Below are 21,748 nucleotides of genomic sequence, written 5' to 3'. Positions count from 1 at the left end.
CAACTAAAGCAAAAGAACTGCCTGACTTCAGCCTGGTCACAAGTCCAAAAGAGGAAGAGGGAGGACTTACAGCCACTTACATACAATCATGCAAAATGTGGGGACACAGGAAAATGGAATTTTGGGAAATAATAAGGGACTTCTGTGGGATGAAGTCCAAAGGTTCAAAATCTCCATTTATACATATGCCCCTGTGATCCTATTGGGAAACCAGTTTCCCCAAAAGGATCATGGAAACATAATCAACTTAAAAATTGCAATAATTTGTGAGTAAAAGGAAAAAAAGAACAAAACCAATGTTTACTAGGTTGACAAAAAGCCAATTTGGGGACAGTCCCCTAAAGCATAAGAGTATACATTCAAAACAAAGGCATTTCAATCCCCCATAGTTCAATTCACATCCCAAAGTTCACTCTGGATCTTCTGGTGCAGCTTGTGGTCTCTGCAGGCATCTATCTTCATGGAACATTCTGGATTCTGGAAGGTAGCAAGTTTCTTATCCTAAAATTGCTCAAATTTAAATCAAAGTTCACAATAATAACTTGGCCCCCCTGAGGTGAATAATAACAACTACGGGAATTACTCAGGGATGCATGGCTGAGTTATGAGGTATATGATTCAGTTTGCAAAAGAAAATCAAAAACATGAAAAAATCCAAATAAAAGAGAAAAATATACTTGTGGTATAATACAAAAATAATACAAAATGTACAAGTTTTATGTCTAAAAAAATAAAGTAAAGGAAAAACAAACCTATAACAGGTCCTTGAATCAGGGCCCAATTAAAATGATTTAAGCAATTATGCATTTACCCAATCAGTAGCCAAGACTACAGAAAGTTTGCCACACCATGAAAGACAAAAAGGGACTAGATTATAGGAGCCAGGTAGGAACCAAATTTGAGATACTTGGTAGAATGTGGGAAAAGGAAGACCTGCCTTTAACGCATGTTAAACAGCCTCAACCTTGAGCCCCAGACAAGCTCAAGTCCTCTTGTCTTGGCTCAAAATTACATCAATCCCACTGGGATCTGGTCTCTTTGACCTTGTGCTTGATTGGCATTATGCAGTTTAGCTTTGTGCTTCTTTGGCACTGTGTAATGGCTCTTTTTGTATTCTCTTGTCCTGGAATCAGACAGAATCATTAAGCAAAGTCCCATGAATTTTTTTTAAACAATAATTGGCATTATTTTTATAGTCTAAAGCTTTTTGGGCATGCATTAATATTAGAAAAATGTACTTAAAACTTATATTACTGCAAAATAAAAATTAAAGAAAAATCTCAATACTGTTGACATGTGCTTCAAATACAAAAAGGGGGGGAATAAAACTCAGATACTATATTGCACATGAAAGGAAAAAATCAAAGTTTTTTTTAAAAGTTTTAAAAATAAAAAATATATAGCTTAAAATCAGTGACACACTGTGTCAACCATGTGTGATTACAAAATGATTTTCAGAATAAAACAGTAACAGTAGATAATGCACATGCAAAGAACGAAAGTCCCCAAAATTCACAATAGCCCAGTTAATTGCAATAGCAAACAAACCCAGTCATATTTCATGTAAGTTGCTATATGACACAAAAAACCTATGAAGTGATCGATATTTGTCACAATTTTTTACAGATGTAGCAATTCTTTCAACCTTGGTGAACATATTTAAACAAAATAAAACTTATTTGGGTCTAGAACATCATCAAGAAATCTAGATTGTTCTGCTTGGAAGTAAATTAAAATGAAGAGTTTTGCAGGAGCTCTTTTTTCCAGCTTCCTGATACATATAAACACCTTGGTAGGAACATTTCTTTGTTTTTCTACCTTTAATACAACATTCTTTATAATATATGTATATATATATATATAAATATAAAATGTTATCCATTCAGAAACCACTAGTTATGTGAAATTATTTCTGAAGACCCCTTACAATTACAATTAAATTCTTAGCTTATTAAATTCTCTAATGGTTTGACTTTTATATATAATTTGACCAGCTTTGTTGAAATCCATCCATCATCATCTATGTGAAAATTAACAAAGGCAACATGTGATCTTCGATGGATCTAGTGACAAGGGTTTTGGGCAAGATGTTCATGGGCTTATACAGTGATATTTTGTTCTTCAGCAGAGGTAAAGGTACAAATTAAAGATCAATATGGGCAAAACATGGCTTAAAATGATTCGGTATAACAGAAAGATTTTGATTAAATTAAAACAGATAAACTTTAAAAAAATTTAAACCTTAAAGCTTAAAGCAATTAGTAAATACAATAATATAAACAAAGATGCAGGCAAGCAGTGCAGTCAAAATCCTTTTCACCAATCCCAATAGGCTTGTTCATTATTATAGGAGGAGAATAAACTAAAAACAGTTAGCAAGAAACTTCCAGATCTCTTTTAAAGTTTCCTTCCCCTCTCCCAGTATTTATTATCCATTTAGATTTCATTTATCAGAGGTCTGAAGAAGCACAGGGCACTCTGCATGTTGAGAGCAGGTAGGATGTTTAGAACTTTGTCAAAATATTTCAGATTGTTTTGTAGCATAAGGAGACTAGCTTGTGGCATATTCTTGAGGAGAGAGAAATAAAATGGGAAATCTCCAATGAAAATAAAAAGTCCCAGGATAAGAATTAAGCAGAACCAAATTGCACTTTTTAGTTCTACCAACTCAAACAGTTGTTTCAGAGTTTCAAGCATGCTTTGCAATAGCATTTTTCCTGAAAGACACTGAATGGGGTTTGTTTAAAGAGTAAACAGAAAGAAGCAAAACTTTGAGGGAAAACAATAGCATATTTGCATATGAGAGAAAAAATACTTCTCCTTGATGTTTTGGGTAAAGAGAAAGAAGGGAAAAAAATCAGGCTTGTTCCCCCAAACTGACTTTAAATCTACAGATTTGGAACTAACTGCCTTCCCTGTGAAAAATCTTTAATAACAACCTTTTAAACTAGGAGTTCAGGATCAGCTTTAAAAAATCTGCTTGAAAATTAGAAAGTGTGGAGTTCTTTTTTCCATGCTGAAAAATAGCTATGTCAGGCTAGAAACACACACATGGAGTGTGGAAAGGGATTAGGGTGGAAATATTTTTATATGTCACCCTCTGTGGAAAAAAATGTCTGTGATTGGCAGGCTCTTATGGTGGGTCTGGTGTTGGCAAGAGGAGGCTCCAATCTGGGTGGAAAGTGGTGAGAAATCCTGGCCAAGCAGCTGGATAGGAGAAATAGCAGGCAGTAGCAGGTGACAGGGTGGGGCTAGAATGCAGGCCCACTCCACAAGGGGACCTCGTGGTGGGCAGTGACTGGGCAAACTTCCTATCTTTACTGTAAGGCTATCTGCTCAAAAGTTTTTGAGAATTTGTAATCCCTTCGTGGTTGCCAAAATGTAGGTTTTTAAATTAATAATCAATAACTAAATATTATATTTTATAAAGTTTTGTTAATAATAACTAAAGCAAAAGAACTGCCTGACTTCAGCCTGGTCACAGGTCCAAAAGAGGAAGATGGAGGAGTTACAGTTACTTAAATACAATCACACAAAATGTGGGGACACAGGAAACTGGAATTTTGGGAAATACTAAGGGACTTCTGTGGGATGAAGTCCAAAGGCTCAAAATCTCCATTTATACATGAGTCAGACTTCTTGTTAGTGGTAGAGCAGGAAGAAGAGTTCTCAGCCTTGAATTTCCAGCTTATTGTCCATCACTTAAGTCATACTGCCTGCCTGCTTTTCATTTTATTAACAGATCTGGGTTTTATGTTAGTCACCAGTGTCAATTGTTCTTATGAAGAACTAGCACTCCACTAAAAAGGAACAAAGGAATGAAATAAGCATTTATTAAGCAACTACTTTATGCCAGATACCATGCTAAGTGATTTACAAATATTTTACCATTCTATCCTCACAATAACCTTGGGAGGTAGGTGCTCTTACATTTTACAGCTGAGAAAATGGAGACAGACTAGGATCATGAAGGTAAGTGTCTGAGACCAGAATTGAACTTAATTCTTCATTATTCCAAGACTCTAGCCATTGCCACACTTAGCTGCTTCTAGAAGAGTAATTGGCTGGCTTTCATTAAAAACAAAGTCACACTTTCATTAGATTCCCTCATCTCATTGATGCAGGTATTCTCTTTGGTAATGTAAATCATAACCCACATATGTCTTATCTGTCTTCTTGTGTATTCCTGAGAGGATCTATCCAGTGTTTTGGAGACCTTCCTCTATGACTTCTGTTATTTCATGATTACCCTCAGCAGAGCAAATTGGTTTATTGCTGTTATTACATGATTAATTCACCTCCTTTTCTAATTTACATTTATTGTACAGCATCCCTTAAACCAGTTCTTGGTTCTAAGGCATTGGTAAAATGTTGCTTCCCACTTAAGCCCTCTATATTCTTCTTGCCATTGTCATTTGGGGCACCCTATTGTGGCTTAAGAAATTGTCCTAATAATTCACATCAGAAGAAAAAAAACTGGATTTTAAAAATGCCTTTGATTGGGGCAGCAAGATGTCTCAGTGGATATAGCATCAGGCCCAAAGTCTCTCCCCTTTTTTAGGTTATGCTTGAGGGAAATTATCCTCCATTTCAATGTAGTTCACTAGTCCCAGCTGTTTGTTAAAAGTTCTATGTGATATTTTTAATGACAGTTTTATTTTTCCTTTCATTCTTAATTGGGAGGGAGAAATAAAGAGATAAATTTTTGCTGATTTAAAAATATATATAATTTTATTTAAAATGTGCTACTATTTGTTGGAGTTTACTTCTGTGGATGCCCCTGGAAATATAGACAATGATCTGATTGAGCTTAGCTGTTGTAATCTGTGCTGCTTAAGCAAGGAATGACTCTTCTGCCCCTGGGAATGTCTAACCTCTCTCTGAAGCCAGTAATCCTGCACTGATGATTATCCAGTGAACTGAGAATAAGATCTTGACATGTTAACTTATTTCCAACTGTTCTAGCTTCACTTATTTGTCACATGCTATCAGGCAGAGAAAAATTGAGACAGCTTTAGTTCTTTTTTAGCTCTGTAATGTGCCACACTTCTGCACAACTGATTTGACTTATGGAAACCTAAATAGAGAAAATAGTGAAATAGATTTGTTTTCTGGACCCAAGTTACTTTTTGAGAATTCTATTAGGTTCAGTAATACTCCATCACTCTGATGTTGCTATTCAGTTATTTTTCAGTCACATTCAGTTCATTATGACCCGACTTGAGGTTTTCTTGGCAAAGATACCTCACTGGTTTGTCTTCTCCAACTCATCTTACAGATGAGGAAACTGAGGCATACAGGATTTAATGATTTGCCCAGTCACAGAGCTAGAAAGTGTGAAGCTAGTTTTGAACTCAGATCTTCTTGACTCCTGGTCCAACATGCTATTCATTGTACCATCTATCTGTCCCTCATGTTGTTGGAGTATCCTAAAAGAGTTAATTCCTTCCTCCTTTCTTTCCCTCCCTCTCAAATCCAACCATTTGTGTCTACCTTACTCCTAGGCAATGACTTAGGTACTGAAGCAAAGAGAACCAATCATTTTTTCATTTTTTTTTTAATTTTGTGATTCATTTCTTTTTCCAGGTCTGAAGGAGGATTTTCAGATGGATGTGTTTAAGATCCTTGCTGCTATCCTTCATCTTGGCAATGTGCAGGTCACAGCAGTGAGCAATGAGAGGTCCTCAGTGAGAGTAAGAAATTTATTTGTTAAAGAGCTCCTTATTAGCCTTTCTACTGCTGAGCCCCATTAGAAAACTGCTTTATGTTGGCTCCCTGCAGGCATTTCTATGCTCCTTTAAAGAAATCAGAAGTTGAACCTGTTTAAGAGAGTGGTTTAACAGGAATTAGACAGTGGAAAAGATCAAGAATACTGTTTGCTAATATTCTTCATATATTACTTAGCTGGATTGGTGGTGATAACAATAGAGGGAAAAGTTATTTCTATAGGATTGGCTAAACCCACCAATGTTACTTTGCCATTTAACCCAGCAAATATTGAAAGAATTAGTTATTTGCACAGTCTGTTACCCATCAACTATTCACATTTAGGGAGCATTAGAAGCTTTTTTTTTTTCTTAACTAAACAAATTAATGCATAAATCTCTTAGATAGGTATAATGATGTCTCTGGAAACATAAAACCCAGTCAACATATTGAGACCAGGAACTGTTCTCTTTTGTCTTTGTCCCCCTATCACTTGGCACATTGCCTTGCTCATATTAAGGGCTTAAATGCTTGTCAAGCTGAATTATATTGAACTGAAGGTGGATCTATTTGTTTTTGTACATCTTTCAATGTCAGTTATTCTGTTATACTTATATATATATATATATATAATGAAAATATATATATATATTTTGGGGGGGGGTACCTTTTTCAGTTCCAAAGCACAGGGCAGATAGATCATGTAATTGATAGGTTGCTGGGCCTGGAGTAAGGAAGACAAGTTCAAATCCAGCCCCAGACTCTAGTTGTGGAACCCTGGGCAAGTCATTTAACTTCAGTCTGTTTCGATTTCTTCATTTGTAAAAGGAGGATAACAATAGCTCCTATGCTTCCCCTTCAGCGTTGTTCTGAGGATAAATGAGTTAGCTGTAAAATTCTTTGCAACCTTAAAGGTACTATACAAATGCCTTCAGTTAATGATGATGAAGATGATGAAGAACTTACTACCCTGAGGCCAGGGTTAGCAGAATTTGTTGAGTTTTTCCTTTCAGCACAGCTAGAAGTGCCTCTTTTCAACTTCTGTTTACTTACTTATTCCTAGTTCTTCTGAGGTCAGTGTGTCTGATCCCTCATCTAATCAACATAATAGCCTGTCAGATACTTAGAAAAATTTTGTTTTCTTCCTTTTCTTCATGAAAAGTTTCCCTAAGTTCCTTCCTCTCATGCTATATATAACAAAATCTCAAGACTCTTCACCATGCTGGTTGAGAGAGAATTTCTCTCTTGCTGAGGGTCATACAGTGAATAAATGTTCAAGGGCAAGTCTTCCTGAGTTGAGTCTAGTTATCTCCTAGTGACCTCTAGAGATCTTCAAGCAATGATTGGATGACCACCTTTTGGAAATGTGATATAGAGATTTCTTGTTCAACTCTGAATTGGGACTAAATGGCCTCTTGGGTCCCGTGACTAAATAAGCATAGAGGCCCCTTTCAGCTCTAAATTCTATGATTTTACAATTTGTATACTCTATCATGCCTTGCACTTAATTGTTGCTCAGTACTCTTTGTTGACTGAATGGCCATGCCAAATAAGTCTCCAACTAACTAGGCATGAGCAAACATCTCAAACATCTCAAAAGTCAGGGGAAACAGGAGGCTGTTGTGGGGGAAGGTCTGGTGTAAGGGGAATTCTACATCAGAAAAAGAATGCTCCTATGGTTGGAAACTGTTCATTAGCTAGTGTGTCTGGACCAAGGTGGCTATCATTATTTTCAAGAACTTTAGGGAAATGATGTGCTAAAAATATTTCTGTGTCTTCACCCACTGGTTAAATTATTTGGCTCTAAACAAAACAGTTCACATACTAGAGAGGTTAGAACCCAGAATGCCATTCTTCCAGATTACTTAATTTTTTTCCACTTTTGTCCACTGCAATAGTACATGAAGTGCTCTGAAAGCAGCATTTCAACTTCACATTCCTCCTTTTCATGCCAGAACCTCCCCCATAACATCATAGCCTGAAGTCCTTTGTTTTCCCTATGTACCTTTTGTCAATCCTACCCCTTCTTTCCTTTGCGGATTAGTAGAAAAATAATTAGGGGAAGAAGGAAATGAGAGAAGAGGAACTAACTTGTTAAAGGGAAAGAGAAAAGGTTTAGAGAATGGGTCCAGATATGTGTTGGACCAGAAGTCCTCTGAGGGTCCTTCTAACTGCAACTCCCTGTGTGTTGAGAGAGCAGTGGGACAGGTAGCCAAGTCAAGGAACTATTTTCATTTTCAAGCTGGCTCATATGATTCTGTTTTTCCTTTTAAAGGAGGATGACAGCCATCTGAATATATTTTGTGAACTCCTAGATGTGGACAGTAGCAGTATGGCTCAGTGGCTATGTAACCGCAAAATTATCACCACCTCAGAGACTGTGATAAAACCCATGACCAGACTTCAATCTCTAAATGCCAGGGATGCTCTGGCCAAAAAGATCTATGCTCACTTGTTTGACTTCATTGTGGAAAGGATTAACAGAGCGTTGCAGTTTTCGGGCAAGAAACACACTTTCATTGGGGTTTTGGACATTTATGGGTAAGAAAATTCCTAGTGATCCAAATCTTCCTGGCTTAAGGAACTGGGTGCTGTATTTATTTAAGAGAACTCTTCTTTGTTTTCTCTTCATTAGAATAAAGAATATAAGATCATAGGACTAGTACTAAAAGTTTAATCTAGTTTGTGGTTCTCAAACTATTTGATCTCAGGACTCCCTTAAACCCTTCAAAAAGTAGTTAAGATCCCCAAAGAGCTTTTGTTTATTACAGTTATATCTCCTGATATTTGCAATATTAGAAATTAAACATCTTCGTAATATTATACAGGTAATTTCAACCTTGCAGATTCCACGGAAAGGTCTGTGGTGCTACCAGGGATCCTTAGATCATACTTTGGGATCCACTAATCTAGTCTACATCTATTTTATGGATGAGGAAACTGAGTTACAGAGTGATTTACTTGCAACACATTCACATAGTAAGAGGCGTCTTCCGAGCCCAGGTCCTCTGACTCTAATCCCAGTGTTCTTTCCACCATAGCATGCTGCTTGTTTATTACATGTGTGTTTGCACAATGTAGTAAGAGAAAGCTTTCTCATGCCTGGATACTGCTCAGTTGTTTAAAGAAAAGTATTCTTCATTGTTGGCTTTCTCTAGGACAGACATTTGGGCTGTTGCCAAGGCAGACAATTAAATCTTTCAAAGACAGGAGATCATGTGTTTGGGTTGTGTTTTTTCTCCCTCTCCCTCTCAACCCAGTTTTGCAAATCACATGTCTGATTTGTGGCCAAAGCATGTTAGCTTAATTGTGGACAAGAACAAAAACAAGGCAGAGAGAGTACAGGAATGTGTTTCTTCTACCATGTTATTTATACTTGAACTTTTGAAAATCTAGACCTATTGGCTTTGTTTTTCTTTTTCTCTTTCCCTAATGGGGAGAGAGTGAAGGGGAGAGAGGAGTTAGAGACATTATAGCAGAAACAAAAAAGAAAGAAAGTAAAGGAGGGAGGATCTTTGAGGCAACTTTTTTTCCCCTACTGGAGAGAAAAGAAGAAAGGCCAGTACAGCAGGATAGCTTTGAAAATTGTCTATACTGGACACCTACAGTGTCAGGTACAAACCACTTTTTTCTGTTCTTTGTATTTGCAAAATCCCGTTCTCTTTGGGATTTAAAGTCAGACTACAATCACATTTTTTAACCCAGCCATGCCTGTCCATTCTCTTCCCAGAACAAATTCTGTTGTTGTTTTTTTTTTTAAATGAATGATGGCATAGATTGTATTCCATTAAGGTTATTTAAGATTACTGCCCTGGCATCTCTGCCTTAATGGGCAAAAAATTAACTGTAAAAAATTCCCCAAAAGATGTTCCCCATCTCCTCATCTTTTTCCACCTTACATACATAGAATGAGTTAGCTCTTATAGAGTCTTATATTTTCTTCAGAGTAAACCTATTGAGTGGGGAAGGGTCAAGGAAGGAGCCAGCCAAAGGTAAAATTGCTGTGGAAGTTCTGTTGATCATATATTCAATCCTATACCCATTTCCATAACCAGCTTTTCCCATGTGCTTGTTTAGATGCTAATTAATTCAAAATGATGCTTTAAGGTAAGTTTCTAAGTTTTGAATTAATGTTGATTCATCTTCAAAATAAAGAACTCAGTGTTAGTTCAACATAAACAGTTCAACAATTTAAATAAATTATTTAGGCAATAAAAGTTTGTTATGTGCCAGGTACTGTGCTTGGTGCTAAGATTGCAGAGACACAAACAGAATGGGTGCTGTTCCCAAGGAGCTTACATTTTATTTGCCAAAGTAATAACATTCACCAAAGAGACAGAATGTATACAGACTGGACCTATGATTTCTTTAGTATGGTGAGCTCCGAGGTAACAAAACTCCATTAAGAATCTTAGTGATGAGGACAGCTGGGTAGCTCAGTGGATTGAGAGACAGGAGCTGGGTAGCTCAATAGGTTAAGAGACAGGAGAGATACAGGAGGTCCTTGCTTCAAATCTGGCCTCAGACACTTCCCAATTGTGTGACAGTGGGCAAATCACTTAACCTCCATTGCCTAGCCCTTTCCATTCTTCTGCCTTGGAACCAGTACACAATATTGATTCCAAGATGGAATTAAGGGTTTAAAAAAAAAATAGAATCTTGCTGATGAGGAAGATATTCTCAATAGAAATGGACATTTTTAAGAATAAAATGTCTAACTTTTTTAAAAAATGAGATGAACAGTTTTGTACTTCAGTTATACAAATTGCACTAAATGAGATTACCAGAATATGTTCCTATGATGCTAAGTTTGTATAAATTATTCTCATATTTTAGTTTAATCATTGACCTCATATAACACAACTACCTACCTAGCTATACGTGCTCTTCTAAAGATGGAAGGCTTGAACTCAGCCTTTAAAGCAAGGGTGTTTTAAATAAAAAATTTTTATTATGTAGTTGTGTGACTGTTAGAATTTCATTCCTACTCTCTGAGCTTCAGCATTTTTTTTGGAAATTGGCAAGTTCTACTAAATGACCATTATATAATCCCTTCAAATCATTAAGTTCTATGAGTTAAAATTAGGACCAATTGAACTTGCGATTGAAGACCATCAAGACCTTTTAATAAAGAATAATGGATATGGAAACATCTTTACAACCAATAAGTGTAATATAAATCTTATTAAATAGTATGTATGTTTGTGCATATATATGCATACACACACACACATATATATTATATAATTGTTTCTATATAATTGAAATATTTTACTATATATATACAGGGTGTTCCAAAAGTCTTGGGGAATTTTTAGACTATTAAGGTTTTAAACCTTAATGAAGCTTTCTTATCTATCTGCCCAAGTACAATTAAGTACAGAAAGATTCAAAACCAGTCAAGTGGTCACTAACCAGTTGAGGAAGTCATCATATTTTAAAACTACCTTAAGACTTTTGGGATATCCTATATAATTTGGGTTAAACTAACTGTGATCTCACACTGAGACTAGGGACAGCCCAAACTACCACATCCTGTTCTCCTTCATAAAGTGGTTCAGAACATCAACGGGACACCATGAAATCAACTCAGCTCTCCTAGAAATCTCTGTATTTTTGGCTGAACTGGGCTTGATTTAGGCCCCTAAAAACAGTTCCAAACCAGATTGGATCATCTAGACTTATGTCGCCTAAGGCAATTTCAAGCTTCCCCCTGATTGGCATGTGTCAAACTTGGTCCATCTGTCAGATCTGATTTTTTTTGGGATCTGATTTTTAAATGAATTTGAGCAGATATGGAGCTGTCTTGTTTTTCTTTTCCTGTGTTACCATTTAAATCTGTCATAGAGTTATTTAAAATTTCATTTGTTTCAATTTCTGGAGGGGTGGGGAAGTACATTTAAAAATAGAAATTTTGGGCCATATTTTAATCCTCTACATCTCACTTTTATGCTCCAAAAACATGCAGCTAGGTGGCACAATAAATATAATAGGGGGTTTGGTGAAGAGAGTTCTGAACTTGGAGTCCAATAAATGAGCTCAAATCCTACTTTATATATATATATATGAGTTATATAACTCTGGACAAGTTATCTATTAGCCTCAGTTTCCTCATCTGTAAAATGGGAATAGTAATAGAATCTACTTCACAGGGCTGGTGTGAGGACCAAATGAGATAATTTAGGTAAAGGATTGCAAAATGTTTGCCATTATCATCCTTACCATCATTATCATCAACATAAAATGAAGATGATCCTGGGTTCTTAAAGTCTATGATAGCACATCATAGTCTCTAGCATGTTCTGTGCTGAACATTTTGCACATACAGTCTCAGTGGTAGGCTGTGACTATTGCCCAAGTACAATTAAGTACAGAAAGATTCAAAACCAGTCAAGTGGTCACTAACCAGTTGAGGAAGTCATCATGTATGGCAGCCTATAGAGGACAATAAGATTTTTAAATATTTAAGTTAAGAGCATATGGTTGAGACACCAGTCTTTTTCCTTGCTTTCCTCAATGGAAAAAGATGAATTATGAATTTCTATATATTTCTATATAATTATACATTATATATCCTGCTATTTAAAATATGTTTCAGCTTTGAAACCTTTGATGTGAACAGCTTTGAACAGTTTTGCATCAATTATGCTAATGAGAAACTACAGCAACAATTTAACCTGGTACGTAACTTTTTTATCTTTCTAAAATTGAGTCTCAGTGCTGTGCATGTGCTTGGAAGGGGAAAAGTATGTACAGCAGAAAGGTAAGGCTCACAAATTGCCCAAGATTCCCCAGGAATCTTTTGAACTGTTCCAACAAATTTCCCCTCCCAGGATAATTTATTTTTCTTCTATTGGGTTACTATGTGCTGAGATATCATGCCATCTTATGGCCATGTCTGGGAACTGAGTCTTCCCTGCATCCCATTGTTTTGGAAGAAAGCATGATAAAAATCTTACCCTGGAGAATTTAGGCAGTGTTCCCACCTACAGTCAGCAACCAGGAGTGAAGGGGGTGTATGTACTGATGACCACCCTAACACACACACACACACACACACACACACACACACACACACACACACAGTGCAAGTGGCCTCTTGGAAAGGAGACTGTACTCTATTGGCAGGGTATTGAGAAGAGAAAGAAGAGCTAGCTAGGTTCAGTTATGAGAGATGCCCTTTGTTGTACTTGTCTTAAGCCAGAAGGGGGAAAGTTCAGTTTGCATAGCTGAATTTTATGCCTATATTATTTCTGTTGCCCAAATAATTTTTTCCTTGTTTTTATTCTTTATTATGTATTCTAATTGAAGAAGAGGGAAAGGAAGAAGGTACATGCCCACAAATAGCCCCAAAACAAGGGCTCTTTTTTGGTACTTGATGCCAACCAGGAAACACATTGAATAGGAAATCCTGGGACGAAATTGGATGACAGTTTACCCTGTAGAATCCTCGAAGTCACCTGGGACAATACCTCTGACCTAGACAGGAGTTGGAAAACCACTCAGAGCATGAGGGAGACTAACTATGAGACATACATTGGACCATCTGTAAAATGGTTAATCATGTAGAGAGATTTGTTTGTATTATATAGAAACTTTTCTTTTTAAGTAAAATCAGTGATTTTTGTCTTTTTCCTTTATGTTTATTGCTTTCCTCCCTGAAAATTTATTTAACCTCTGTGGTGTTTTTTTTCCCCCTTCTTCAATGTGTGGATTGTTAGCATGTCTTCAAACTTGAGCAAGAAGAATACATGAAGGAAGACATTCCTTGGACTTTAATAGACTTTTATGATAATCAGCCAGTTATTGATCTGATTGAAACCAAAATGGGCATTTTGGAGTTACTAGATGAAGAGTGCTTGGTAATCATTCTTAATTCATCCTTTGACTTCCAGACAGTAACAGATCTTTGAAACAGGAATTTGGAACACATATCTTGGAATCTTGGGGGGGAAGGAGGGGAGACAGAGAGAGGAGGAGTAGAAGGAAGGGACAGGGAGAAAATAGTCATGACCTTTAGTGGAAGGGGCCATAGAGATCATTCACTCATATAAATTTTTCTTTCAAAATGAATAGTGGACTTTTATATGAAAAAAAAATCAGATTAAAAACAATGTAAATCAATAATTAAGAAAGTCATAGAGAAGAACTTGCTAACAAAAATGTGTGGGGACTCATTTTAGAGATGAGGAAATTGAAGCTGAAAATGGGTAACTTGCCTGTGGTCACTGAGGTAATAAGTAGCAGAGCAGCATTTGAACTCAGGTTATGGAATCACAACCCCAGTATTCTTTGAACTACATCATGCTGTCTTTTCCTTCCTTTCAAACTATCAGTATTTTATGTCTATTGCCCGAACATGGATTTGACTTCAAGGGAAGGGCTGGCATTTTCCTAAACATTGAAATTTATGCATTTCTTCCAATACCATCTCATTTATTTAGGTCAAGTAATTTTCTAAATTGATTTCTCAAAAATAAGAAATTTGAAATTCCTTATACTTAATTTAAAAATATCAATACCTCCTATTTTTAAATTAGCAGTCATTTATGAAAATACACCCCTTTACCTCTCTACCCACCATTACTCCAGTTGAATCCCCTTTGGTGGGGAAAAAAGGAAAAACAAGAAAAATCTCTGTTTTAGTGACATTTTCTGGCAATTTGTACAACATTCTGCCTTGCGGAAGGAGTATATTTCATTATTTGTTCTATCAGACTGCAACTGATTTTTCACTTAGTCTGATTTTCTCTTTAATCATCTTTTCATTTATAATGTTTTAGTTATGTATATTGTTCATATAATTCTGCTTCTGATTCATCACTTCATAAAAAATTTCCCATGTTTCTTTGGCTATTTCATCATCATTCTGTTTATCTCATCATACATACAAATTTTCCAGTGTTCCTCTAAATCTTTATATTCACCATTTCTTATTGAATAATTATATTTCATTATATTCATACACCATAGTTTTTTAAACCATTTTTCAATTGTTAGAAACCCTCTGTTTCCATATTTTTTTGGCTACCATAAAGAGTCATGCTACTAATATTTTGGATTTACATTAAACCTTCATTTTCTGTCTTTGTTCTCCTTGAGGCACATATCCAATCATGGATCATACCCTGATTTTTGTACTCTTCTTCCTGGCCATGTTGAAGGAAGTCAAAGAATGAGACCTGTGCCACAGGCAAAGTGGGATGTGAACAAGTATATTTCATAACTGAGTGTAACTTTCAGAGTTGGCACTCTGGAAAAAAAAGTAGTACTTAAAGAAAGGCCAGAAACATCATAAATCAAGAATCAATACCTGGAGGCATGAGGTGCTAAATTAAGGAATCAGGAAGGAAGCCCAGACCAGAATTCCCATGTTGGTACCAGGATTTGAAGAGTTTGTGGACAAATCAAAGAAGTCTAGAGATCAGGCAAGAGGATCTGATGCTAGAAAAACCAAGAGAGGGTTTGAGCTCTGGACATGGGATAATCTGTAGATTTTAATGTCTATCCTTGAGGTTAGGGACTCTTATTTTTGTTTCCCCAACACCTAGCATAATGCCTAGTACTTAGTAGGCCCTCGATAAAACCTCTTCCATTGAATTGGATAATCTCTATGGAATATTTTTTATTCTCTCTGTATAAGAAGGTCCTTGGTGCCAAGGTTTAAAAGAGGTTATCTGCAGAGATTCCTTTCAGACCCAGGTTATTAACTTGAATTCTCCAGGTCTATGGATAGATTCCAGGGGTTCCTTGAACCTGAATGGCAAAAAATTACATTTTATGTTTTATTTTATAGTAACAGTAACCATTGTGTTACTAAAACTTAGCATTTCCTTTACTTATATTCTTAGGCAACAAACAGTATTGCGATCAGGTCCATAGGTTTCACCAGTCTGTCAGAGGAGTTCATAAAACAGAAGCCACTATATACTTAAGTGCCCTCTACATGCCAGCCATTGAGGTAAACATTGGTTGAGAAGTTAAGAATCCTTGCTCAAAGGATTACAATGACAAAATGGAGTATTGTGTTCAGGGAGTATCATGGCAAATAAAATTTTATATTCTAAAATCAACAGTGTCAAGAACTGGTTTTGCAAGTAGTTAAGCCAAAAGTGACCACAAGATGTTATCCTTGCCACCCCCCACAGTGAGAGTATGAAAAGGGAACTGTTTTCTAATAAGAGATTTCCTAATGGTGGCTGTAGCCAGCATTCTTTTTTACTTCTATCTGAAAATGAAATAGTCACTTTGCAGAACCACAAATATTTGCTGAATCTTTAGAGCTTGTGAGAAAATAAATGAAAATGGAAAGGTATATCTCCATGGCAAAAAATAAAATCATTCATCCTGTCCTTCCTTCAATTGTATTTTCTTTGCTAATGTAAGATTAAATTAATATGCAATAACTCCAAATATTATATTTTATAAGATTTATTAATAATCACTTGAAGTAGGAAAAATACAAGAACAAAAATTAAAAAGCCTGAGTAAAGGCATGTGAAAAAAATTCTGCCTTGGACTCACCCCACCTCCACAAAATGCAATCAGAGGAAAAGAAAGCAAGAGGCTGGAGCTGCACAAAACTTATATTCTTCCTATATTAGCACATAACGTGAGAGGGAACATGGGAATCTGGGATTTAGAGTTCTGGGGAGCAAATACTAATTACACACTGTTTAGGATTTTTGCTCTTCTTTTTTTTTTTTTAAACCCTTACCTTCTGTCTTAGAGTCAATACTTTAAGTATTGGCTACTCTAAGGAGTGTATTGGCTCCAAGGCAGAAGAGTGGTAAGGGCTAGGCAATGGGGGCCAAGTGACTTGCCCAGGGTCACACAGCTGGGGATTCTTGCTCTTCTGAAAGTATATCCGCCTGCCCATTTGATTAGATCTTCTGCCTCTCTTTATACTCTGATATCTATGCTCTGTTTCTTTCTTTCTTTATTCTTTTTCTTGCTTGTAACTTAGCCTGCTTCTCTTTTATGTAAATTCTGTTGCCAGATCCCAATCCTTTGTCCTCTTGCTACCCTAACTCAACCTGACAAATATTCTCTTACTTAATCATCATCAATCAGTTTAATATTCTCCTCCCATTTTAAACCAAATTTGCTTTAATGGGAAAAATATTTACATTTTTTAATCTTTACAGTATTAGCACCAAAAACTCTTTAGGTTATATTCTTGTAACCATAGGCAGAAATCACATAGCAACTCTTCTGCTGTTAATTGACTTCACAGTTTGTTGCAGATCTGGGCAACTAGATGACAGTGGATACAGTGTTAGGTCAGGAGTCAGAAGTCTTGAATTCAAATCTAGCTTCAGACACTTTACTAGCCTTGTGATAGGCAAGCCATTGAATTCCATTTGCTTCAGTTTCCCCATCTCTAAAATGAGCTAGAGAAGGAAATGGCAAACCACTCTATATTCTTTACTAAGAAAACCCTAAATAGAGTCACTAAGAGTTGGACGCAACTAACATGTCTGAACAACTGTTTGCTTTTTGCTGTGTTTTTTTTGTTCCAGCTAGTGTAGGTTTTACTATATTTAGCACCTTTTGTTGCTTCTATTGTTTTAAGACAGTTTATTTTCTTACTTTTAGTTACCACATGGAACAGATGAAAATTGGCTCCAAAAACTCTATAATAATTTTGTCAACAAGAATGCTTTGTTTGAAAAGCCTAGAATGTCAAATACATCCTTCATCATCCAACATTTTGCTGATAAGGTATGATAAAGATCTTACACAATTATTTGCATGCTCATATTCAATGAGCATCTTTCAGAAAGACATGTAGCAGCAAAGTGGAGATCTGATTTTTCAGTTATATTTGAAGCATGTGTTCACCAAGTTTGCATTGATGAAATAATTTTTGAGTCACATGCAGTCCACTGAAATGACAAAATAAGTAGCCTTTAAGCATATGGGTCAGTATAAAAGTTTGGTAGAGAACAGTCAGTTTTTTCTCTTGGTTCTGCCATAAATTCTAACTAATAGAGAATTAATTTACCTTGGTTTTGTTTTATTTTCCTGTCTATAAAATAGAATTTCAGAATGGATTCCACCTTTTGTGGTGAAAGCAGGGTGTGGTTCTGGTTAGGCATTAGTACAATGTCTCTATCTGGAACATCTGTAAATGATCAATGATTTAAGTAAACAAGGTATTCTGGGATTGGCATTAGTCCAAATTCTACTGAAGATATCCAAGTCTGACTCCCTGCTTGTGAATTAGGTTCTTCTGGGAGTTACATTAACCTTGTCAATCTCACTGAGTATCGGTCAGTAAGTTGGTGCTTCTATATTCTGTAAAAGTGTACATTACTTTATGTATTAGAGGGGACCCTATAACATTGCACACAAGATGAAAGTTTGCATATTAAGATAAATTTCCAATTAACTTCATTTACAATTTCAGAAATAAATTTTCACAGAAATTTTCACAGAAAAACATCTAAATGTACAAAATGTACAAAAACCACACAGAATCCTCATTCATTTCAGGGAGCATTCTGCCTTGGATTTACAATGTCTATGCAAATTCATTCCTCCCACATGACTAACTCATGTGAAAAATTTGTTCACATCATCTTTGTGCTCTCATGAAAACAAACACATATTATAATATATGATATAATAAGCAAATTTCTGTTTCATTGGAAATTCCCAATGATTTTGGGGGAAACAGAGGTTTAAGCAACCTCTCTATCAATGCCATTGATTCAGGTACCAAGGAAAAGGAATTAATTACCTAGAAAGAGACACTTGAAGATTTCTCAATCTTTGACAGAGCTCAGTCATTACAAACAGTTAGTGATTTCTACTCCAACTATAAAAGTTCACTGTGTCTTTTTAGAATCCCATCATGGTTTTTGTTGTTGTTTTTAAAGACCCTCTGGATTTTCAGTTATCAGGATTTTCCTTGGTATGGTCATTTCTTGCTACCACATTAGTATCTAATTAAGTAATGGTTTGATATAAAACAAAAGGACATCACTGAACCTTTTTTCTCCTGATGGGCACAAAGATAGAATAAGATGATAAAATAGGGACAGCTTCCTGAATTTATTAAGTAGAAATCAGAAAGCAAGATTTACCTTTACCCAGCAGTAACCTGAAAGTTATTTCAGTTTTAAAGCATCTTACAATTAGAAAGTCAGATAGACATTATCATTAGGCGGTGTGGTATCTTAGGGGCCATATTGTTAATATTTCATGATTGTAGTAAAGCTAAAGGAATAAAAACAAAGAAACCAAACCCACCTTTTTCCAACCTAACATTTCTAGCACTTTGTTAGGCTGTTTTAAAAGCTTAAAACTACTGTCACCCACAAAACAGTGATTCAGAGATTGAAAATGTGCCTACTCTGTCTCTGAAATTAGTCTGCTTGTATTCCTAATTTAAGCTCTTTGCATAGGTAGAGTATAAATGTGAAGGATTCTTGGAGAAGAACAGAGATACAGTATATGAAGTATTGGTTGAAATCCTGAGAACAAGCAAGGTTTGTAAATTGATATTTCAATAAAATAATTTAATAATTATTTACTGTACAATCTAGTATATCAATAAAAAATAAACTTCTTTATGATGAATGTGCATGTTGTATGATGTATGTACAATGTTTGTATCAGACGTTTCTTCCTGAAATGAAGGATCTACATATATTTTGGGGACCTCTCTATTCTGGATCATTACCCCTACCCAGGTAGAACCTGGAAGTGCCATTATCTATCACTATCCAAAGGTGAGCCAATAGTGCATTCATGCTTGTAAGTAAGGTTCAAAACAGTAAAGTTGCATTTTCAAATGAATGGTCACAGAAATGACACATATCATCAGCTTTACATGGTAAGTCAGTATCTTATTTGCTTCCTCTCTTCTCAAGTGCCTAAGGAGTATGTCTTCCCTTCACATCAGCAGCCATCTCCCCATGGAGTTTTAGAGGTGAAAAGTATTTCCTTTAAAACTCTGATTCCTTTTCCTTCCCATATACACCCCACCACCACCACCACAAGTTGGCTGTTTTATTCAGAATGCTTTGGGTGAGATCTCCACAAGACAGGAATAAGAGAAGGAGTCAGCTGCGCCAGGAATGGGTTCTGCAGTGATGAAGATTTGTTATATTCATTCTAAGTATTTAAATATGGTGATGATTATATTCTTTTTGAGTCTGTCTTAATATTCATGAAGACATAATCTGCAATGATTTACAGATGACACAAAACTAAGTGAAATAGCTAATGTGATAAGACAATGAAAACCATATTGAAAAATTTCTCAGGAGGCTGAAACATAGGACTGAAGTGAAGAAAATAAAATATGAGTTGAATCCCTGCATTTAAGTTCAGAAAATCAGACACAAAGGTAGAGATACTGTACATTTTTTAAAATTTGAAGATCATCATTGATGTTTAAAAGCCTGCTGCCTTAAAAAACTGCCAATATAATCATCCTATGTGATTATTATAGTTAATTCTATAACTATAGTGCTTTAAAATTCACAAAGTACTTTTCACACAGCAAGTAGGTAGTAGGAGCATTATTATCCCCATAATTGATGGAGCTAAAGCTTATAGAGAAATATGAAATGACTGATCCAAGGACACAATTAGGAAGGATCAGTGTCTCTGACAGTCCCTAGCAATATATTTCTAGGCAAATCATTTAATTGCTATGAATCTTGAATTATACCCTAGGCTACTAACAAAGGAGTATCTATTTGCATTGATAGAGGGGTTCCTACAGTGTGAGCTCTCCAAGGTAATGAAATCAGAGATACTTTGTATATTCAAATTATGACTTATGATTAGAGATGTGTAATGAAGAGAGTGTTGGACTGAAAGTCAAGAGACTTGGATTCTAGTCCAAACATTAATTTATCAGATGAATTTGGGTAAGTCACTTCCTATTTCTGGTCTTCATTTTCAGCATCTGTCAAATGAGGGAGGGTTGGACTAGATGACCTATTTCAAAGGCTCTATGAAGATGGTACAATGCTCCTGGAATCCAGAAGACCTCAGTTCAGATCCAACTTCAGACACTAGCTATGTGACCTAAGCAAGTCACTTAACCTCTGTCTACCTCATGTTCCTCATCTATAAAATGGGAATAATAATAGTACCTTCCAGAGCGATTGTGAAGATTAAATGGGCTACTATTTGTGAAGTACTTTGTAAATTTTACAGTGCTATATAATTGTTAGTTATTATTATTATTATCCATGTTAAATGTGATGTTCTTTGTCATTTTTAGTTTCCTCTTTGTGCTAGCTTTTTTCAAGAAAACCCAAGTCCTCCTGCCCCCTTCAATTCAGCTATCACAGTCAAATCTGCCAAGCAAGTGGTCAAGCCAAATAACAAACATTTCCGGACAACGGTTGGCAACAAGGTACTAAGGATATCTTGGGGGATAATAAAGAGAATGGAAATTTGTGGGTGTGAGTTCTATTGTTTTTCTAGGAGAGCCAGGTATCTTCATAATCCATATTCTAAGGCAGATGTGGAAAATGCATCATTTTTCAAATGTAAAAGTATAAACATAGAAGAAAATGCTATTCATAAAAGAGATGTTTTTTAGGGCAAAAAGACAAGTCTGTCCAAATATTACCTTTTATTGACTGCTGTTTTCAGGAACCTTTGGGAAGGAATAATGATAAAAATAATAGCTTACATTTATGTAACACTTTGCAGATTTGTATCGACTCACTCAAGGTATCAGCATAGTTCATTAAGTCAAATACTGCCCTGAGTTTTCAAGGTTATTTGTTTTTTAATTCAGGTACATGATTTCATTGGTATACAGGGAGTCTCCTCTCACTTTTAAATTTCTAGGCCACATTCATTGTTCATGTGTAATTCTAGTCATATGTATGCATATATATGTATATTTTATGTGTAAATATGTATACCTATATGCACACACTAATGGTTGAGCTCTATAAATATCACGTTCTAAACAACAGACATTCTATATCTATTTGTTTCCCCCTATATGCATAGTTAAGCTAAACTCCTTTGAAAGATTATGGATTTCATTGGGGAGGTTTTA

General features: G+C 35.8%; 1 protein-coding gene across 3 annotated transcripts in view; it reads left to right on the top strand.

Moving 5' to 3' along the window:
- Positions 1-21,748, top strand: part of MYO5C (myosin VC) — a 147,893-nt gene that overhangs the window by 55,958 nt on the left and 70,187 nt on the right. For all 3 annotated transcript variants that reach the window (XM_007479964.3, XM_007479963.3, XM_007479967.2), the window contains 7 exons: positions 5,587-5,693; positions 7,982-8,247; positions 12,305-12,386; positions 13,428-13,568; positions 17,305-17,430; positions 19,119-19,202; positions 20,954-21,088. In XM_007479964.3, the coding sequence (XP_007480026.1) occupies positions 5,587-5,693; positions 7,982-8,247; positions 12,305-12,386; positions 13,428-13,568; positions 17,305-17,430; positions 19,119-19,202; positions 20,954-21,088 (941 nt within the window). The remainder of the gene's footprint in view (positions 1-5,586; positions 5,694-7,981; positions 8,248-12,304; positions 12,387-13,427; positions 13,569-17,304; positions 17,431-19,118; positions 19,203-20,953; positions 21,089-21,748) is intronic.

Source organism: Monodelphis domestica, chromosome 1, assembly GCF_027887165.1.
Source record: "Monodelphis domestica isolate mMonDom1 chromosome 1, mMonDom1.pri, whole genome shotgun sequence".
Lineage (NCBI taxonomy): Eukaryota > Metazoa > Chordata > Mammalia > Didelphimorphia > Didelphidae > Monodelphis > Monodelphis domestica.
The sequence above is the reverse complement of the archived record's forward strand: the minus strand, read 5'-3'. Positions and strand labels throughout refer to the sequence as shown.